At 38.7% G+C, this 20,752-nt stretch overlaps 1 protein-coding gene across 7 annotated transcripts in view; it reads left to right on the top strand.

Moving 5' to 3' along the window:
* picalma (phosphatidylinositol binding clathrin assembly protein a) overlaps positions 1 to 16,939 on the top strand; it is a 33,179-nt gene extending 16,240 nt beyond the window's left edge. For 2 of the 7 annotated variants that reach the window (XM_061056095.1, XM_061056091.1), the window contains 12 exons: positions 48 to 133; positions 1,155 to 1,278; positions 1,490 to 1,623; positions 2,390 to 2,496; positions 4,058 to 4,138; positions 4,943 to 5,053; positions 7,715 to 7,813; positions 8,364 to 8,394; positions 10,121 to 10,220; positions 13,095 to 13,154; positions 13,544 to 13,645; positions 15,612 to 16,939. In XM_061056095.1, the coding sequence (XP_060912078.1) occupies positions 48 to 133; positions 1,155 to 1,278; positions 1,490 to 1,623; positions 2,390 to 2,496; positions 4,058 to 4,138; positions 4,943 to 5,053; positions 7,715 to 7,813; positions 8,364 to 8,394; positions 10,121 to 10,220; positions 13,095 to 13,154; positions 13,544 to 13,645; positions 15,612 to 15,626 (1,050 nt within the window). In that variant the 3' untranslated portion in view covers positions 15,627 to 16,939. The other 5 variants (XM_061056090.1, XM_061056089.1, XM_061056094.1 and 2 more) reach the window with 4 other exon arrangements.
* The last annotated feature ends 3,813 nt before the right edge of the window (positions 16,940 to 20,752 follow it).

The following is a 20,752-nucleotide window of genomic DNA, read 5'->3' as shown; positions in this document are numbered from 1 at the left end:
TTTTAAAGCCTTTGTAACTTAATGTGTGTCAATGATATTTACTCTAGGCGCCCAGTAGCTTACTGGATGCCCTGGAGCAGCACCTGGCTTCCTTAGAGGGAAAGAAAGTCAAAGACTCAACAGCAGCCAGCAGGTATACAATATAACATACATCACAAACGTGCAATATATTTATCTGTATAGTAATTTTACACATAGCTTTTCTTTTTATATCTATTTATATCTGCACCTGTAAATACTTGCTGCTGTTTTTATCCTGCACTACAACGAGCCAAATGCAACAAAATTTTGTTCTTATCTGCACTGTAAAGTACAAGTTTGAATGACAATAAAGAAAGTCTAAGTCTAAGTCTAAGGTAGGTCAAATGTGCCACAACTCGGTACACAAAAAGCTGGGCATACACTCCAGTGTTTCCTCTACCATTATATTAGGGGGGTGGCCCACACCCCCCGCTCCCCTTGATGGTCAAGTTCATTCAGTCAAGTTCTGCACTCTGCGATCGTATCATAGTTGTTGTGGATTGTCATCTCACACCTTACAAGTGAATTATGTATGTGCTCTCTGCATATATAGAATTGAGATGGAGCATTGACAATTGCCAATAAAGTTTCCTTTGAAGTCATATTTATGTGCATTCCAGTAGTCAAATTGGAAACCGACTCAGAATCACCAAAGAACACAAGTGAACTAAAAGCTAAATCATAAATATTCTCTGGCTGCTGCAGATGCTGTCTGCTATTTTGTGCAGGCGCAATAAGGGAAAACAAAAGCCCTGAAGTTGGTAAATCAGCTTGTGGGTCTGCTCTCACTGTGCAAGTGCGTGGAGTCTTGTGTTCAAAATTTCAAACAAACCAGAAGCTCATCTGAATATTTCCTATGATCGGCACTTGTGCCCCCCTGGACACTGCACAGCAAACAATACAAGATCAGGCTGAAATTTGTGACGTCCCTACTCTAAAATCAGTCCTGTGACTCAAAAATGGGCTCACAATCGTCTTGAAATCGCACATTGTATCCCCTGAGTTAGACAGAGAAGACAGGTATAGCAACAAGTACAATAAAGTCAATTTGTTAAAGTGTATGTGTTCAAAGGCCTGTAGTGTGTGACAGCTGTAAAGTTATTCCACTGTTCTTTGTCTGTCCCTTGATCCAGGGCGAGCACTCTCTCCAATGCGGTCTCCTCCCTGGCCAACACTGGAATCTCTTTTACCAAAGTGGACGAGAGGGAAAAACAGGCAGCCCTTGAAGAGGAGCAGGCTCGCCTTAAAGCACTTAAAGTACATCTTCCTTACTCACCTCTATTACTTTCAATGTAAAGGCCTGTAGGCCCCTGTTGTCCTCGTACCATCAATACTTTAATCCTCTTCTTCCACTGTTTGTACTGTAAGCTGCCAAATGAAAGTACAATTCTTCAAGAAGCAGAGTTCTGTCATTCTGAGAAGTTGGATTCATGTTAGCCTAAATGTTGTTTGTGCTGACCTCCTGTAGGAGCAGCGTCTAATGGAGCTCCAGAGAAATCCTGGCTCAGCCACCACAGACTCCTCACCTGAGTTCCCAGTGGGTGGGACCATCAACTCCACCCCTGCCATTGACCTCTTCTCCACCCCCAGCTCCACCAACAGGTGAGGCGATAGGACCTGCACGCTTTCAGCTTAAACTCCTCAGTATTCAGTCTCATGACTCTACAAACGTATTTACATGCGTAACATTTAAGTACGGCAAACAGTTTCCTAATTCCAGAAGCTAAAGGGATATTCAAAGATTTTAAGGATTGAACAAACTTTTCTTCAATATTTCAAATGAGCTTTCAAATGTGAGCATCACCGTTTGCCTACTGAAAAGAAAATACAAGGAACTTACTTGGTTTATTCACAATGCATAGAGTCAACTATAAACAGACAAGATGCATCATGTATCAAACTAATTAAAGACAGATGCTTCTTATGTGCACTGTCCTTTATAAAACTGAGAAATGAACTGAATACATCAGACTCAACTTAGAAACTGGAAGACAAAAAGTTATTTGAATCTTTTTCTGCATTTTGTGCCAAATGAAGTGTTACAGGTTTTTCACTGTCTCAGCTTGAAGCTTAGTGGATTGACGATGATTAAGGAAAATTGAATAATCAATTAAAGGAGATTGCTCTTAACAACATTCACGACAGTTCCACAGGTTTTTAGTTCTTAGATTAGACCAGCCTTTTATCAGACTTCGATCTTGATTTGAGAATAAATTGTGTTTTTGGCTCTCCTGCATTGCTAAGGATAAACTGCGGTCCTACCTTCATATACTGTAGCAACATTGGAACTAAGGAGAGACTCTAATACTTTGTCAATGAGTAACTGATTTATCATCAATGTCCTTGTTTTTCTGCTCGCCCCCTCTAGCAACTCGAAAGCAGCCAATGACCTGCTTGACCTCCAGCCGGCCTTCCAGCAGTCCCTGCCACTTTCAACCACCAATTCATGGGGAGGTGAAGGCTCCGCCCCTTTTGGTAACACTTCAGTCTATACTGTTAACACTCTATTATCACAAAAATATGTCTCATACTCATTGTTTGCTTTTCAGTCATGACCATGTAGGATTTAAGTTTACATTATCATTATTCAAGTCAGATTCATGAATGGAAACAGATGAACTGAGAATACTAAACAGTTAACTCGTATTGTCTTGTCTAAAACCAAACTTATTGATTGATGTCATCTTTGTGAAGTGTTGGCTTCATTTCTTTAATCTGTGGTGTGAATTATGGGCTGTGTTAAACATCAGCTACTGGCCCTCCGATGTCCTCCATTCAAATAAGAGCAGGTGTGATTGTTCTTTAAGGTGGAACAAAAGATTTTCAAACTACAGTTACAAACATTGTTCTTTCATTATTCACCAGAAACAATAAGTGATTAGAGAAGATATAATATGCATAAATGTCATTTTCAACTTCTTGAGAGAAGCCATTTTAAAGTGACACATTGCCTTTGTAAAAGAGCTGGTCAGTCCCATAAGCAATCGCTTGAGCAAATGACATTATTATAACAAAACCTGACATTATTATGAGTGAGTGGAACTAATTTGTGCTTTTTATACATTTTATACTAACACCACACAACATCAGCACAAGCTGAAACACTATTGATCTGCAGCAAAAAGGCAGACGAGTAGGAGAATGCAAACAATACCAGTCATTAGGGATGTCATGAGCACGAGTTGCACAAGATAAGATAATTATTTGGGGGGCTCAAGATTATTTTTTTTAACTTTCTTGGACTTCAGGGTCTCCATATCCATTTTTACCAGCAACACTGTATTTTTCCCTACACCGTTTGCATGCCTATCATTAACTTTCCTTCTTTAGTATTCTCACTCTCTCCACCATTATGTCTTTCTCCTTTTATTGTCGTGTCGCTCTCTCTGTTTTCGATGCTGTCCAGTCATCCACGTCCTCCTTGGCTGCCTGTCCTCAAGGACAACTAGCCATGAAGTGATCACTGGGATGGTTGATGATCTCACTTTAATTGAAAATAAGAGGAGGTTTAGGATCATTATTAAACTACATGACACATTTACCCAGGATCAAACATGCTGCCCTACTACAAATATTTAGTTTCCTTCCATAATCAAATTCATAATATTACCTTAGCTCACCTCTGTCATCTGATCTTGATACGTCTGCTCCTACACAGATAGATATTTACCACAGGTACTATGTTGGACAGATGACTGGCAGACTGTAAAACGAAGGCTGTGAGATGTGTAATATTTACACATAATTCAAATGGATTGTGGTGGTGTGTCAGTGAGACCAGGGTGTTCCTGCTGCCATATTTCTCATCCCCTTGAATCTGCCTTCTTTTTAGTGTAGCCATGTAATGAGTCTCAGTTACTTCCGCGTTTTCCTCTGCAAACCCTGATCTCTTTTGGTTCCCTCTAAGGTTTCCACAGGTGCTCAGCATCTTCCTCACACTTTCTCTGCCTAATTGTTTTCTGACCTGGTATTTCTTCTTTCCCCTTCTCTCTCTTCCTGGTTCTTTGCCTGCCTACTGTTTCTCGCTGTGTGTCAGAGTCCTTCTGTGGCCCTAGCCCATACAACACTACTAATCGGCTCCAATCAGAGCCCCCTGCTGTAGCTGGTCTATTCAGAGGTAGGTGCACCAAGGCTGATCCAGGGGTTTCAAGTTTTATTTCCTGGGTCCACACAGACACAAAAGCTGTTCAATTACTGCCTCAGTATTTGAGTATGTTTGTGTAACCTTCTGTCATACAAATATTAGTCTGAATCTGAAACTAATCATTAATACCCCACTCACACAAAACCAAATCTTTTTTTTTTTTTTTTTTTGAAATCAGAAATGCCCTTGTAAAAAATTCTAGAAGTTTTCAAGGCTGCCTGTGAAATCGTCCTGAGTTGCCTGTTCAGATATGTACCCCCGTGCAGGAGACTTTCTGGACAGGAGTTGGGGTGGTCTTTGGAGGCAGGGCATGATGTAAAAAGGTTGCTGCAAGCGAAAGAGTCCCACACTTAAAGCCAGTTTTGACCCTTTATATCAATTCTACATATAATTCACAGTCCAACCTTTTTCAATTGAATAAAAGAACGAGACATGGATTGTGCAGAGTTTTTGCAACTTCGATTAGGCCCATCTTGGATCATTTCAGCATGTTTCTAGGGTTAGATAGAGTAACCTCCTGGAGCTATTATAAAAATGTTCTCCCTAGTAGTCATTTAGACCAGGAAAAAGAGTTTTAATAATTGAACACCCCTAGACTTACTTAAGTTTGAATGCTCTGCTGTATTCATGAAAAACAAGTGGTTTATGAGTGCGGTTGTACGAATAAGGAAGATCATATTCACTGTGTTTTCTAACGGCTTGTTATTGTGTTTGGAGAGACCAAAATGTTGTTTAATTAATATTCAGACTCTGATGGTTTTCTTTTTGCATCACCAGGGTTTACAGTCTCCCCGACACCCCAGGTGCCACAAAACTCCCGAGGCCTTAACGTGGACTTTGACTCCGTATTTGGTAACAACACCAATGCCAACACTCTGGATTGTACAGGTAATTGTTTCACTACTGCACACTGGTACTGGTTTCCTCTGTCCCCACATGGAGCCAGCAGACTATATTCACTCTGCTGCCACCCAAGGGTTCGGGGGACACATTGCTGTTGGAACACAACAAAGTTACAACTGGGCTTTGATATGTTGTGTGTGTGATTTATGTTATCTATGAGTTTGGTGAGAATAAGTGAAACATCCATGTCTCATCGGACTGTAAAAGTGGCTTTAGTTAATTTGGCAAAAGGACTCTGTCTTTGGTGTTTTACCCCTGACACATCATTGGGCTTCTGTCATGTGGATGAACAAATGTGGTAATGTCCTTTACACCAATATCAAAAACAGCATAGCTCACTTTGTCAGTCTGTTTGAAGTATCCCATCACAAAGACAATGTGTTGTAAGAAAACCATCCTGTGTTTTTGTATTTGTATTTTGACTGTCCAAATCATAGAAGTTTCATCTTGTTTTTTGTTTTTTTTAATTGTGGTTTATTTGTTGTCAAAGACAACAGTGAAAACTACATTTCAGGGAATATTTTTCATGAATGTCCATCTACTTACCGAAGTAGAATATCTTTCAAGACACTTTTAGCACATGTTTCTAATATATAGACTGTTAAGTTAGGAACATCTGCCTTTTACCTTCTTGGGTAAATGACCAACAAAAAGAAAACAAAGTTTTGGAATCATCCAGAAGATAGTTTCAGTTGGTAGCCCCAGGCTTTATGGCTGCAGTGTTATCCTTCTCTGGCAAATTAGCTCAATCAAGTACAGTATATTAACTTGAAGTGCATGTGTTTGCCATTGAAAGGACCCGAACAACAAAACAAAAATGGTCAAACTGAGAAAAAAATGGTTCAAGAGTCAGATTCTTTCCTTTTTGAAATAAATCGGTGACGTGTAATGTAACGGCATTAGGCCACTAAGACAGAAACATTCATTTTATATTACAGACCAGTGGAAAAAAGGTCTACCACTGTCTCATTTATGCGTTTGTCTGATTTAGTTTCCTACTTTATGAAACAAATAATGTAAAACAAGAAATCAAAGATGGTGGCAGAAACAAACAAGCAGTACCTTTTCCTGTGATGTTTTCCTCCATTGGGTCTGGTGGCTGTTTAAGGAATTAACCTAACAGTAAAAAAAGGGTATATAGAAAATCCTTCCTATAATGTTTCTGAAATCAACAATAACATTCAGTGGATGGACAGTCTTTATAGCCATTTCCGCAGCTGCCACTTGAAACCATCTATAGATTTTCTTTTGCTTTTGTCATTTAGACCTCAAAATCTTTTTCTCACTGATCAGTCCACTGCAATTGATCTGTGGAGGCTGTCTTATTGGCACAAAGCTAAATATGGTTGTGCATTTAAAGCAAAATTACCATTCAAATTACAAACACACATACACACACACACACACACACACACACACTAAGACCTAATTCAATCATTGGTCTCCATATGCGTCACCAATGAACGTTTGTGATCGGATCTCTATTTCTCGCTTCAATTGCAGATCGATACAGAGCGTCTTTCAGCTTCTTAAGCCATTAAGTGACGATAAACCAGCATAAATAGTAAGAAGTATATGTGCACAGCTGGTACAGAGGAGCGGATGATTACCAACTGAGGAAATAAATTCCACTCCTTCAATCTGTTTTGAAAACCTTCATTATGTGTCACCTCTCTCTTTTTGTTCAGCTGTTTGCTGATTAACGTAACGCAGCGTTACTCCCTGCTGAGAAGATAGTTCACAGTGCCCTCTTTAATTCATTTTCCTATCATCATATTCCCCTTTTACGTTGCTAATTATACATCGGTTTTTATACAATTCTGAGAAAATTATTTGATTTAAATGATAAAAAAATCTCATACAAATATGTTTCAATACATTGGATGAAACGTGCTGTCGGCCCACAGGCTGCAAGTTTGACATCCCTGATGTAGCCAATACTTACCTACCCAGCCGACCAATCACAGGGCTTGCGGTCTGCATGTTTTTCGATGTGTAGTTACATTTTTTTTTTTAGGAGGTGCATGTCAGTCTATGTATGAAGGCTTCAGCACTGGTACAGGGTGACGTAGAGCGTATGCCACAGTGTAGTTTTGAAGCAGAGGTATTTATCAGGCTTAAGTCTTGATTGGATTAAGTTGTTGGTTTTAAGTACCACTTAGTATGAATACATTGATGTTTCTAAATGTACCACACTTACTGTTTGAACACCCTCCCTGGTCTCCATGCTTCTCACAATCTCACAACACTTCTTTTCTCTCTTCCCTCTTCCCTTGTCCTGGGGTTACACACACTCCCTGGGGCCTTGGCTTTTTGCATGGCATATGCATGACTGGGTGAGTTGAAAAAGCACACACACTCCTCACACTGTCATAGCTTGCTTCATTTTTATTTATTTTTTTTGGTGAGCTTTCAGCCCTGCTTCCTGCCTCATCAACACTGACCATCTTCTCTCTGTCTGTGTGTGTATGTTCTGTCATATGTTTGTCTGTGTGTTTTATTGTCTTATTGTTTCTTGTTTTGTGTCTTCACTGGTTTTCGGGCCCCCCAACCTCTCACCCTTCCCTCCCCTTACTCTCCTCTCCTTTCCCTTTGTCCTGCCCCCTTTTGGTTAAGCTGTTTTAGGTGGCCTCCTAAAACCTACAGTTGCATCCTTAACCGATCAGGACATGACCATGAATGGCCTGCAACCCCACAGACTGGTGTCCAACGACCTGGACTCGTCCCTGGCCAATCTTGTCGGCAGTAAGTGACTTATTTCTTTGTCCTTTTGTTGCATACATGACCCCTTACATATGAAATTGTGACTTATTTTAATTTTTTTAAATAGCTGCTAATTCACATCAAATCAAAAAGTGCCAAACTGAAAATCATACTGGTTCCAAGAGTGCAGCAAGTTTCATATTAGATGACAGAGAGCAGGACTATGTCATCCCTGCAGCTTGTGTCACGTGTAGAACCTTGCTATAACTACCAGAGTGGGCTGTAAAGATTGAAAATTGGGCTCTATTCAAAGTTTATTTTATTTATTTAAAAAGGGGACAGTGCACATAAATGAACATGAAAATGTAAATATGACAGATTGTAGCCTTAGGGTTTATTTCCATCTGTCCCTCGGCAGGTTGGTGGTACACGCGGATACAAATTTACAGCGTCAAGCAAAAACAAACGACAACATAAACTGGTTGCACTCTGACAGCATTGTCCTCTTTGAGAAACATGTTGTGACAGGCTTAGAAAAACAGATGATAGTAATGAGAGATAAGATAAATAACTCTCCCTCTGTCCCTTCCAGATCTGGGAATTTGCAATGGCACAGCTAAAAAGTAAGTACATTGAAGAAACATTATCCATTCATGTCACCAATGAATTTTTCTCCTGGGTGGGGGGTATCCCAGTTGGACTGGGATGTACATCGTATGTGTTAGCATCAAGCTAATGAACTAATGGAAAATGCCATGAAACTGGCTGACAGAAGTAGCATCATGATGGCGGTCATTTTAACCTAGAAAACAATCTATTTTTACTTATTATAGTGAACAAACAACACAATTTTCACCCATAATAACGGGTATATATTTCCTAAACTCTGTGGAGACAAACTTTTAAAAAAAATGCAGTTTTGTCCTGCTAGTCTGGTCTGCTGTTCTGATCTACTTTAATAAAGAGTCCATACTCTGGTCCAGTGACACTGCAGGCCTCGCTCTTTATGTCACAATTCATGGGATGAATCTGCTTCAAAGTTTTGGATGGTGGTGTTAGATGCATTTGGGACACTATTTTAGTGCATCTCAAGTAGGTCCTTTCTCCGTAACTTTCTAGACTGTAAGGCTGCAGCCTGGCTACTCTCCGCTGTGTGCTCTCCTCTGTGTGCTCTCGTCTGTGTGCCTGAAGCCGAGCCCCCTGAGCTTCTAATTTTCAACATAAAGCTCCGGAAATAAAAATATATGTAGTGTACATGTGATATATTACAAACATACTAGGTGCTTATATGCGACGGAGGATTAGGGCCATGTTAAAAAATTATTTATTTTTTTTAATTTTGAGATTAAACTCGTAAATTTATGACTTTAATCTCGAAATTAAAAAAAAAAAAAAATGTAACGTGGCCCTAGTCCTCCGTCGTACTTATACATTCAAGACTAAATAAAAAATAAGCAATTTCGCCATTCTATATGTATATGTGCTTTTTATATAGTTATATATAAACACACAGCTCAATCAGCAGCGTCGGTTCAGCTGTTGAAACAAACGGCTCTAACTCTCTCCCTCTGCGTGACTCATTTGAATGTCTTTTCATTCATTTATTCATTCATTTGGGCTTCTTGTAAACCTCAGGCGTGTGACTCCATCTTCTTCACCGTCTTCTACACCTTTGTCTTCTTTTGGTGCGGTGGTAATGTTTGAATTAATGGATTTCCTTGGCTTTTATCTCTAGTTGAGTGTTTTATCCCAGTAGCAGTGTCTACTAGAACTTTTACTATAGTTTTGTGTTTTAATTAGTACATTTTAGCTTTTACGTGTCTTTATGATGTTTTGGATGTAATGTATTTTGCCTAATTTACTGTACAGCACTTTGGTCCACCTCGGCTGTTATAAATGTGCTATATAAATAAAGTTGACTTCACGTAATCATAGACTGTAAATATTAATTAATGCGCGAGTTCGTAAAACTGCTTCTTGACCCAACGCACTTGCCGTTGTTAATTTCTGGAGGAGCAGGGTGCCAGAGCACATGAGACGAGAGAACACAGACGAGAGAGCGCCAGGATGCAGCCATACCCGACTCGTAACTTTAGAGACATCCAATTTTTTTGATCTAGATTATTATTTCAGTTTATACAATTTACTCAACAGCTACATTATATTTACTTAGCTATTTTAAAAATGTTTATATATATTTTAAATCTCATTTAGAAAAATCCTATTCATTAAAAGTTTCTTGTGGAGAGTGGTAGGACAGCAATCTAGCGCCCTCTATTGACCAGCCACCACTGTTGGTCACTTTCACGAGTACTACACATGAGTTATACTTTGACTTGATCTCTCTAGTGATCTTCACTGGAGTCAGCCTGGTGAGAAGAAGCTGACAGGTGGAACCAACTGGACACCAAAGACAGCTCCTTCTACCACCTGGAACCCTGCATCCATGGTAGGTTTTCATCAGCAACCACAACCTGTATCCATTATCTGACAGGGCCTACCGTCTTCTATTAAGAACAGAAAATGTTTTTACCAGAAGGAGTTGCACCACAACAAGCACAATGAGGCATTTTACCATGAGGACATCTCTGGTAGTCAGGGGCGACATCTTTCTGCTGGACAGAGGAGCTAAATGGACAGCACTTATAAAATGCTTTTTTAATCTTCTTACCCCTTAAACCATTTTTTAAACTACATGTCACATTACGCAGTCCACACCACATTCACATACTAATTACATTTACCTTTTTCTTGTTTTCCTTTGACTTTCTTCTACGCATTTATGCTGTTCAACATCTGGTTCAAAGCCCTGCGCAGGACTTGTGAAGCATACTTTAATGACAGAGAAAAGGGAAAATGACTGTAGGGAATGGTTCAGATTAGAAAGTAATAAAAAAAAAGAAATCTTTCCTAAAGCAAAAGTTTAAAGAAGAATGAATGTATTACTGTAAAATCCAGTGTTTAAGACGCACCTATTTACCTATTTCTTTGTCTTAAAATGTGGCTGTTATACACCGGAGCGACCAATATCCCAGTATAAAAAACTGACAAATGCGTCGTCATTACAGCGGGTGCAGAAGCAACAATCAATACGTGGACCTGACGTGATTGAAAATCCCATCCCCATTCATTGTGTATTGAAAGCTGAGTGCACATTGTGCTGGGGAAGACAGCGACACAGACCAGTCTGTGCGACTTTTTAACATCTTTCCTTCCCTCACGGGGTCATAATCATGCATTTAAAAACAGTGGTAAATTGTTCCGTAAATAAACCTCTTTAAAGTTAAAGAGTGACCAGCGGAGTCGGGCAGCGCGACTCGCAAGCTAGGAGTCTGTGCCTCACAACTTTCCCTGCAGGCTGAGAACTCAACTACTGTACTGTAGCTAGTAGGACTTCAAACTCCACAAAGTGAAAACACAGAACTTGAACAGAAACTGCACGTTATTGACACAATAGAAAATGTCCTGCAGGAAGACGGTTTAAACTTTTTTCTCTCTCTGAGTGACCTTCAAAAACAAGGTGCGTGTTATATTCCAGATTTTACAGTACCTCTGTACTCTGAATCTGCAGTTTGTCATTCCATGTTTCTGAAAGTACATCACTGATTTAACATATGACAAAGTGTTTTGCTGTTGATCATTAGTACTCTAAGGGAGAAAGATTTTTCTACTTGATTGATGCTGATTCAGAAAAAAAATCTGACTCAATCTGTAAAATATGAAAGGTATCATGAAGCAAAAAGGCTTTTTGTGTCACTGATTGATTAATGGAGGAACACTGACAAGTACTACAAACTAACCAAACACTGTCACAGAGGAGAAACTGTGAAGAACCGCTCTCAATGCAATGATACAGTTTGTGATCAGCTCTACTTTTTGGCACCAGCATCACTCTGACTCACTCGTGCATCCCTTGCCAATTAGTGAATAGTTAATGAAACTTCTCTTTCCCAAGAGGGCTGGTCATGAGACAGATCTGGGTTTGTTATAACTGCAGGCTCTGATGGAAAAGCAGGCTGCTCACAGAAAGAGTCTGTACTTTGATATCTCTACAAGGAGCTCTGCACCTGCCAGGACTCAACACTCACTCCTTTTTACTCTCCTTCTTTTCTCATTTCTGTCTCTTCAAAGTATTCTGATCTTTCTCCTATACGAGTCTGGCTGAATCGAGTCTCATGGTAATATTTGAGACTTTTTCTGAGGAAAGTTTAGTCAGTCCTGTTTATGTCTCTATCCAATTGTGTCAAAAAGCTTTGTTTATTTATTATTTTTTCTGCTCAACAGCACAACCCAACATCTATATCATGCTATAATTGTTTAACGTTTATCTGTATATATATCAAAGTTTATCATAGTTTGATCAGAAGCACCAACTGTTGGCCCCACATAAAAACAAAGAAGTCATTTTTTTTTTTCGACAATACCTAACTTTAATGTGAAGGAGAAGATGACATCTGCAGATATCCTGCTCCCAGTAAAACCTTGTGAACACTCAACATTAAAGGAAGACAATACAACTTTTTTATCGTCTGATTTTCTGTTTTTATTACTTTGTTGACTCAAAGTGTTCTACAGTCATGATTTGAAAATGGACGTCTTTGGGGACACACCTCAAATAAATGCACATGTTCAGCCTTACCTGGAGACCTCTGGCAATTTGGGAATGACCCCCAATGTCAGTGGGGGTGATTGAATGGTTGCCTAGCAACAATAAATAAAGCTCTGCACTCTACTTTGAAAGCTGATTCAAAAAGACAATTTAGTACACCTTTCATTTTGCACATCCTGTTAGCATCATGTGTTTAATCTGAGCCTGTTCATCCATCCAATCATGTTCGACATCTGGCTCTTCTGATGGATTTAAGTTCGCTCTTTCAGCGAATGGGTCTTCTTAGTGGGTAGCGAGATGAACTAGACTAATTTACAGTGTTGTCAGAACCTCTAGCTTCCATTACTCCAACAGGGAAAAAAGAAACGGAGACCATCTTGAAATAAATTCTGCCCCAAATGAATGAGAGGCGGATTCTAACTGACTTTTATCTGTGTTTGTTGTAACATGGCAGGTAGTTTGCCCTGGAATTTTTACTTCACAAATTATAGATATGGTTGATTCACATGGGATTAAAAACATCCTCCAACCCATTCTGAAAAATGATCAGAGGTGACCCGGTAGTACTAAAAAACAAGTTTAGGTTTCTGTAACCAGTGTATGCCATAGTCCAACCTTAACTGTGTCCTGATAAACCATTGTAATGCCTTGGACAACTCGTGTTGGATAAGGCTGTGTCCTGAATTTGTGTCCGTGTTGTTTGTGTCTCTTCAGGCTCCATCTGTCATGGCCTTCCCTCCAACCACACCAACGGGCATGATGGCATATGCAATGGTAAGTCAGCTGGGATTTGTTCAACTCCTGTCACACATATTCTAACACACAAACTCAGAGCCCATCGGCACACAAGACAGAAACATGTACCTATTTGGCTTAAACCTTTTTGGCTGAACTTAACAGATCCATCAAAAGTATTCTTTCATTAAAGGTGAGCGTCAATACTTTCTGTCATATTCTGAAGGAGGAGTCTATTTCATGTTCATTTCCAGCAGGCACCACGGACTGAATAGAGTCTAATTAAGATTAGCGCAGCAGGGTCCTATTTGACTTTTTCAAGACCGTGGAATTGGCAGCAACTAACTAAGATAATTTAAGAGAAGCTCTGTTCATTGTTTAGTTTCAGCATGAACTCATCCATGCTATGTTGTCTTCTCTGTCATTAGCCTCCTCACATGGGCTCGATGATGATGACACAACCCACCATGATGTACACCCAGCCTGTGATGAGGCCAGCCAACCCATTTGGGCAAAATCCAGGCGCACAAGTAATTGATTGCTGAATCTGTTAAATCCATTCTTCTTCCTCCACAGCCCAACATCTACAGGCTAGTAGTGGACGTAAACAAGCATTGATGCTCCTTTTTTGCTGAACATTAATAAATGTGGTCAAAATGTGTGCTTTCATCATTCAGGAATATCTAACCTTTTAGGCCCACTAGTTGTTTTGCATGACATCAAAACATGTGCTTTACTATATTGCGATATGTTTCCCTCACTAAAATTTTTTGAAGAAGTCTGTGCTGTGTTGCTCAATCAGGGAGCACTAAAGACCACCACCAGACCTTTCTTCAGAATTTCTCATAGAGCATCTTTAGGTACAGGTTGTCTTCTCCGCGTGTTTCATTTCAACTCCAGTTCACAGTGTAACCGTGACGACAAGGGATGCAACAATACAGTCAGCCCACAGTTCAAAACCTTCGGTTCAGTTCGATTCTGACGGACCGGGCTGTTTAAGTGTTTTGGGGTTTTTTTTTTGGAATTCCATTCTCATGCGTTTTAGGCAAATACTTTTTTTTTTTTTTTTATTCCAAAACTATTTTGTTATTTTACTTTTAAGCAAAACAACTTTTCCATTTATACACATTCCTGGTGTACAGTTCAGTCTCAGTGAAAAGAAGACAGCATTTAAGTAGTGCCATGTAGACCCCTGTACAAATAGGAAGACATTTCACTAATTTAATATATATATATATATATTATATTTTTCTCAGATTCTCACACAGAAACTGGTCATAAAGCGTTTATGTCATTGTGTGCGGTAACTTTGTTTCAAACATCATGGGTTAGCTGCATCGTGCAGGTATCAGCTGGTGGCTGTGACATCAGTCATTGAGTTCATGTTAGTCATGTTACAGCCTGCTGTGGTCTGTTCATGTAAACTTGGCCAAGTTTCCTCTTAAGTAGACAGATGGTGTAAAACAATGTTTTCTCCTTTTCATTATCCCCACACCACTGATTTGAAAGAGGGCGGTGCTGCCTCTCCTCATTGCTCTCTATGTAAAAGTAATGTGTGAAATCTGACACCAGTATTTCCAGCTTCCCCCTTTAGCTCATGATTATTGGATATTTACTCTGGGGAGGAGTTTCCTCATCCCAGCGCGTGGACACACGGGCATACACATAGTCAATTTAGAGAGAATTTCAATGCATGGAAGATAGTTGTAAGAAAAACTGAATATATTGCAATTCACAAGCGGGTATTGAACCGTGAATGCTGTACCAAAAGGTTCAATATTATATTGAGTGAAGACAGAGTGCATGATGAATACGGCTGTGTTACAGCAGAACTGGGTGTTAAGTCACAACACTTTGAGATGCTCTCACTATTGACTTCCCATTTGTCTGATTTGCACACTCAGCACCCATCACAAACTTTAGTCTCCCAGTAAGATATGACTGGTAAGGTTTCTGCTGAAGGTGAATGACAGTTCCACTTGTATTTTCACAGAGGCTTGTGTTTGACAGGTCCTTGGATATATGCACGTTAAGTTGTTTTGGTATGCCTTGTTGATGTCGATACATGGCAATAGGATGTAAACAGAACATCCTATTCATGGTCTGAAGAGAAGACTAGGCTACTGATTGTTTATATGATATTATTGGGACTCAGTAACAACACAGTGGAGGGGTGCCATTAGAAGATCTTTGAAAAATCTAGCAAAGCCTAAAAAGTTAATTTTTTTTTACCTATTTATATTATTTGCATACTTACAGCAGACCTCATACTTGCAGAGATGCACTGCCTAGTCCTGCAAAGCCATGCCCATCCAGGTGGAAAGTTGTGTTTTTATTGAGTCCCAGACACTTTGAACTCTTCAGGATTCATAAAAAATGACCAGCGATACTGATTCCTGGAAAATAAAGTTCTGGATACTGGTCATGTAAGGTTGTTTGGACCAAAATGTGTCTAGTTTCAAAAAGTTGACACTGTTTTTCTTTCTATATTACCAGATGCAGTTTATGTAACCTGAGGGAGAAGGAGTCTTTCCTGTTTGATGATGATAACAACAACGTCTAATAACAAAGCAAACACAAAGTTTGCTTTTAATGAACTCACCTCTCTGAGAAAGCACGGCCCAAATAGGACATGTTGAATAAACCATGGTGACCAGGAGCAGCTATGGGCCATCTCAGAGAGACATCCCAGTGGACATTGTGCCCATCTCGTCAAGTCACAGAAGGAGGAGAACACCATGTGGTCCCCCACTGTTTCCTGGTCCTAGAGGAACACACCACCCAAAGGGAGAGCTTTCTGACATCAATGATTATGTACCTGAAAAAAAAAATGGAGGCTGTGAGGCTATCGCACTGTTGGGATGCCTTTCTGTTCCTCTTTCTCCAGGCGAAGCTGTCACTTCTTTCTGATTACAAACCATGAGTAACACATCCCAGATCAGAAAAACAATTTCAGCTACTCTTTATACCACACTGTTTTTCTTTCTTTCTTTTGTATGTATTGTTTGCAGTAGACATTCCTTGTGTTTTGTTTGTATTTATTTATGATTACCAACAGAGAGGATGTTAAAAAAAAAAGTATGTAACTAGCCATTGACCTCCTCTTTGTGGGAGGTTTTCAGGTTCATATATAGAGGTATGATTGCTTGTAGAATTGGATTTTGAGTGATTGAGATGATTTGTTTGAAAAAAGAAACTAATATAAAGTTTAAAGAGATGACATGTTTTGCTTTTGGGGCACTAAATATTCTCTGTACTGGCAGGATGCCTGGTACAGTAATCTGTGGCTAGACGGCTCAGATTGAAGATGTGTGTGAACGTGATAATTAGCACAGTGAAATAGGTGTGGTGGATTTCTATTCATTTTTAACATCAGAAGAAACACTACATGTTGTGAGGGAGGGAGCATTGAATTAGGAAGAATCTGCAAATATTCTTTGAAGCTTTTGGCATGCCATTCCCTGTTGGATTTCCAAAGTTCCTGCCTGAATGTGCAGGGTCCCTTTCATGCTCAGATCTGGTTTCCATAGGCGAGCAGCAGGGGGTTTAGAACAATGTGTAGATATGAGGGGGTATGGCTTGTAGCTTCAGACTGGTATCAGGGGGATAGGTTAGGGGCAGTCTGGTTGTGCAGGACAATAGAGCACTGTTGATCGGTGCTTTGTGTATATAAAACTAATCCTGCCAATCACAGGACTGCAGGAAGACAGTCTGAACATTAAAGTGGCCCTTTATTCATTGACTGAGCATATTTGCTGTATTGCCCCTGCAGATTATATTTTTGTTTGTTTGATTTTTCCAATAAAGTGCAAGCTTCCACACTTTTTTGGCTCTTTGGTTATTCATACAAAGGAAAACAATGGGATGTTTAGAAATTCAATAATTATATTTTATTGAGTAAGGGTCTGAGTACATCAGTAAAATCAGTGTTTCAACATAAGTAATCATATATATATATATAGACACAGCAGATGAAGGGGTCCCTTAGAGTTTGAGTGAAGCTGTGTGATTTTTAACTTCACTTAGTCTACAGAGCCTTATAAACCGGGCTGGCCTTTGACAGTGTCTTCAAATCTCAAAGTATTTTTAATTTTTAAAGTTTATGTGCTTCTGTATTTTACTTTTTTTTAAATATAAACCTTTTATAGACTAATGTTGGAAAATAGAATTTGCTGTTACTAAATCTACTTAGATATCTTTCCAAGTAGATTTCGCTGGAGAGAACTCAACTTTATAATTTCAAGTTTTTAAAATCCATTTTGAATTATCATCTTAAGTTTGTTGCAATAGTAAAAAGCATGCATGAGTCACATTGGAGCTGGGATTTTTATTTAGAATTTCCCCTCTTCCTATTGGCACTATTTTTCAATGTTGAAGTTTCCAATTTTAAAAACCTTTAAGACTTTCAGTATGTCTTATTTATTTTTAGTCTTCAGCTTGTTTAAGGAAAAATTAAACAACATTCTGAATTCCACAGTTCATACATGTCTACCAGTCGAGTTGAAAGTTTTAAATAGTCATCGATGGATTATTCAAATTTTTTATGTTTGGGAATTCCTTTTTCTTGACTAGTATTTATTGTACTGTTAATAAAGAAATGTACTGTTTTCCTTTTGTGTTCAGGAAATGGCTAAAGGGCGGTAACTGTTGGTTTTATATATCTATCCATAGTTCCTCATTTATGTTGTTGATTATATGGTCAATATAAAATATTTGAGCTGTTAGGAAGGATAATGCAGTCATTTTCTCTTTAGTCTGTGAGCTTTATAAGACCAAATATAGAAGGAGAGAAGTGACTTAATGTCGGTGTAGTGTGATATGAATAGAAGATTCAATAGCCACATCATCTTGAAAAGATAGATTTTTCCTATTAAATTAATCTTCCAATCAGACCATCTTCCAATGTCTTGTTTCAGGTCTTTGATTTATGGGGGAAAATTATCTTTGAACAACTGCAACTTATCTGCACTAATATAGCAAGAGAGGAAGGAAACACTTTACAATCACTTTACTCATTATAATGCCTATTTTAACTATAGGGTACACAAAAGAAGTAAGTAACACTTAGGTAATGATTAAGTACTGAGTAACTACAAAGAATTCCCACTGAGCTGGTAACAAAGGGGAAGCCACACACCGATAAAAAAACAGCAAATTATCTATTGTTAAAAATTATCTTTGTTTAACTGAAATAATCACATTTATTAAACAACTAATGTGAAATGTAGGTATGAAGAATCAGTCATGTCTGAAATATCTGTGTGAATGAAAATGTGATGTGTGAAGGGCAGCAGACCAAACAAAGGAAAGGAGCATGCCCAACTGAGAGTGACTAGAGTCTCAATCAGGGAGACCCTTTATGCCTTTCAGAAGGCCATACTCAGCTGAGCAGGTAACCGCTGATGACCCTCCAAGCTCCACCCACATGCCAACGCCAAGCACCTGAAAGAACAGGACTGAGAGACGAGCAAAAATGCAAAGGCAGGCAGAGTGGGAGTCAAGAGGGAGGGGTCATCACAGATGCATCAATGGAACTAAATGTGAAAAACTTACACGATCAATCAACTCTTTGCATTGATGCATTTAAATCAGAGATGAGGCCACTCAGTATTGAAGGTGTGAATTTATGCATCAAACAGTTTTCAAACAAGTTAATCAGAACTATTCTCCCAGTACAATATTACCCTTATCAAATAAGTAGAAGATATGTCCTGAAGGTTACACTGAAAAAGAGGCTCAGTTCTCCCTAAAGCTGAAGAAGTAACTTTGAAACATTCTAAATGACATCTATCCATCCAATGACTTCTTACATGTGAGACTGAACTTCAATAATTCCTCATGTGGATTTTGTGAGAGGGATATTGAGACTGTAGAACATGTTTTACTGGGCTGTTTACATTGCCAAGATTATTAAATCGAACCCTCCAAAAACTGGAGTATGTATGATAAAAGCTAAAGCCTTCTTGATGAATAATTTGATTTTGTTAGGAAAACTTAGATTTTATTCCAGATGTAAATATTTGAAGGTCAATTCCTATATCAACAAATTATTTGTTTGTTACTTGACTCATCTCACACTTTAATCCATTTGTTGTTCTTTACACTTTGAATTTCATACTCTATCAGCACCAGCTGTAATTGGCCTTAATATTTGTATCTGAGTATTGTCAAGGTCAAGGTTTCTTTATTTGTCTCCCTCTGGAAAACTTTGTCTCGGATACTGGAAAATTGCTGCACAGACAAAACATGAAACAAATAAAAACATTATACAATAAAAGGGAAAAAATGTTTGTCGACAAAAAACTTTCTGTCATTGTTATTCCTGCTGCTGTGTTGACTTTGTTACATCCCCTCTGCCTCTTTACTGCCCCTACAGTTCCTGTGTATAATGCATCCTGCGTCTGCGTCTTCATTTTCGAGAACATGGTAAGTTTACGCAACGAACAGAACACGAGTCTGCCATCAAACACATGCCTACAAGTAGTTAAATGCAAGTATAGAATAGAATAGAATAGAATAGAATAGAATTACTTTATTGATCCCAAACTGGGAAATTGTGGCGTTACAGCAGCAAGTTATCCAAACACACAATATTAGCAAAAAACACAATATAATATTAAATACAAAGTAAATCAGCACTAAAAATATCAAAACTAAGAATGAGAATATATACAACAAGGATTTAACTTAGTATTACTAGTCTTAAATATGAACGATTAAATGTAAATGTGCAAAAACAGAGTTTTTAAATGGACAGTATTGACATAGGGAGATGTGCAATCAGTGATACTATAAGTTAAAGTGCATCTCCAGCTACATATAAACTAAGAAACTGCTACTTTGACTTTTGATCTCTGAATCTCTCAGCTATTTAGTTCTGGTTTGAGTTCAGCTTCAGAAACCCTGACTCCTACATTTCCCATTATCCAACTAATATTCATTTTTGAGAGTAAACAACACCTATCCAACTTCAATGATTTATACCCTCTCTTTATAAATTATAATTTATAAAGAGAGTCTCTCTTTATAAATTATAATTTATAAAGAGAGACTCTCTTTATAATTTATTAAGAGTGGCTGTCATTGGACATGGGTTCAATGACAAGCTTTGGCATTATAAGATCAATCAAACTTTATTTGTATAGCGCCAATTCATAACTGTTATCTCAAGACAATTTACAAAAAGCAGGTAAAAGACCTTACTTATTGTTATGTTACAAAAAGCAGGTAAAAGACCTTACTCATTGTTATGTTACAAAAAGCAGGTAAAAGACCTTACTCATTGTTATGTTACAAAAAGCAGGTAAAAGACCTTACTTATTGCTATGTTACAAAGATCCGGCCTATCCATCATGAGCACTTTAGCAAAGCAGCAAAAGTTACAGTGGTAAGAAAAAACTGCCTTATTAAAAGGCAGAAATCTTGGACAAATCCAGGCTCATGATGAAACAGACATCTACTGAAACTGTGCCGGGCTTGAAAAATGGGATGGAGGGAGATGGGATGAGATGCAGGAAGAGGGATAGGGAACGTGGGGGGTTCCCCAAGTTTGTCTCCCTGAGATTTTTCTCTGAAGGATAAAGCTCCTTCAGAGCCACAGATGACTATAAATCGTATGAATACAGAAGTATTTAATA

Source organism: Labrus mixtus, chromosome 14, assembly GCF_963584025.1.
Source record: "Labrus mixtus chromosome 14, fLabMix1.1, whole genome shotgun sequence".
Taxonomy (NCBI): Eukaryota; Metazoa; Chordata; class Actinopteri; order Labriformes; family Labridae; genus Labrus; species Labrus mixtus.
This window is presented reverse-complemented; position numbering and strand designations above follow the sequence as displayed.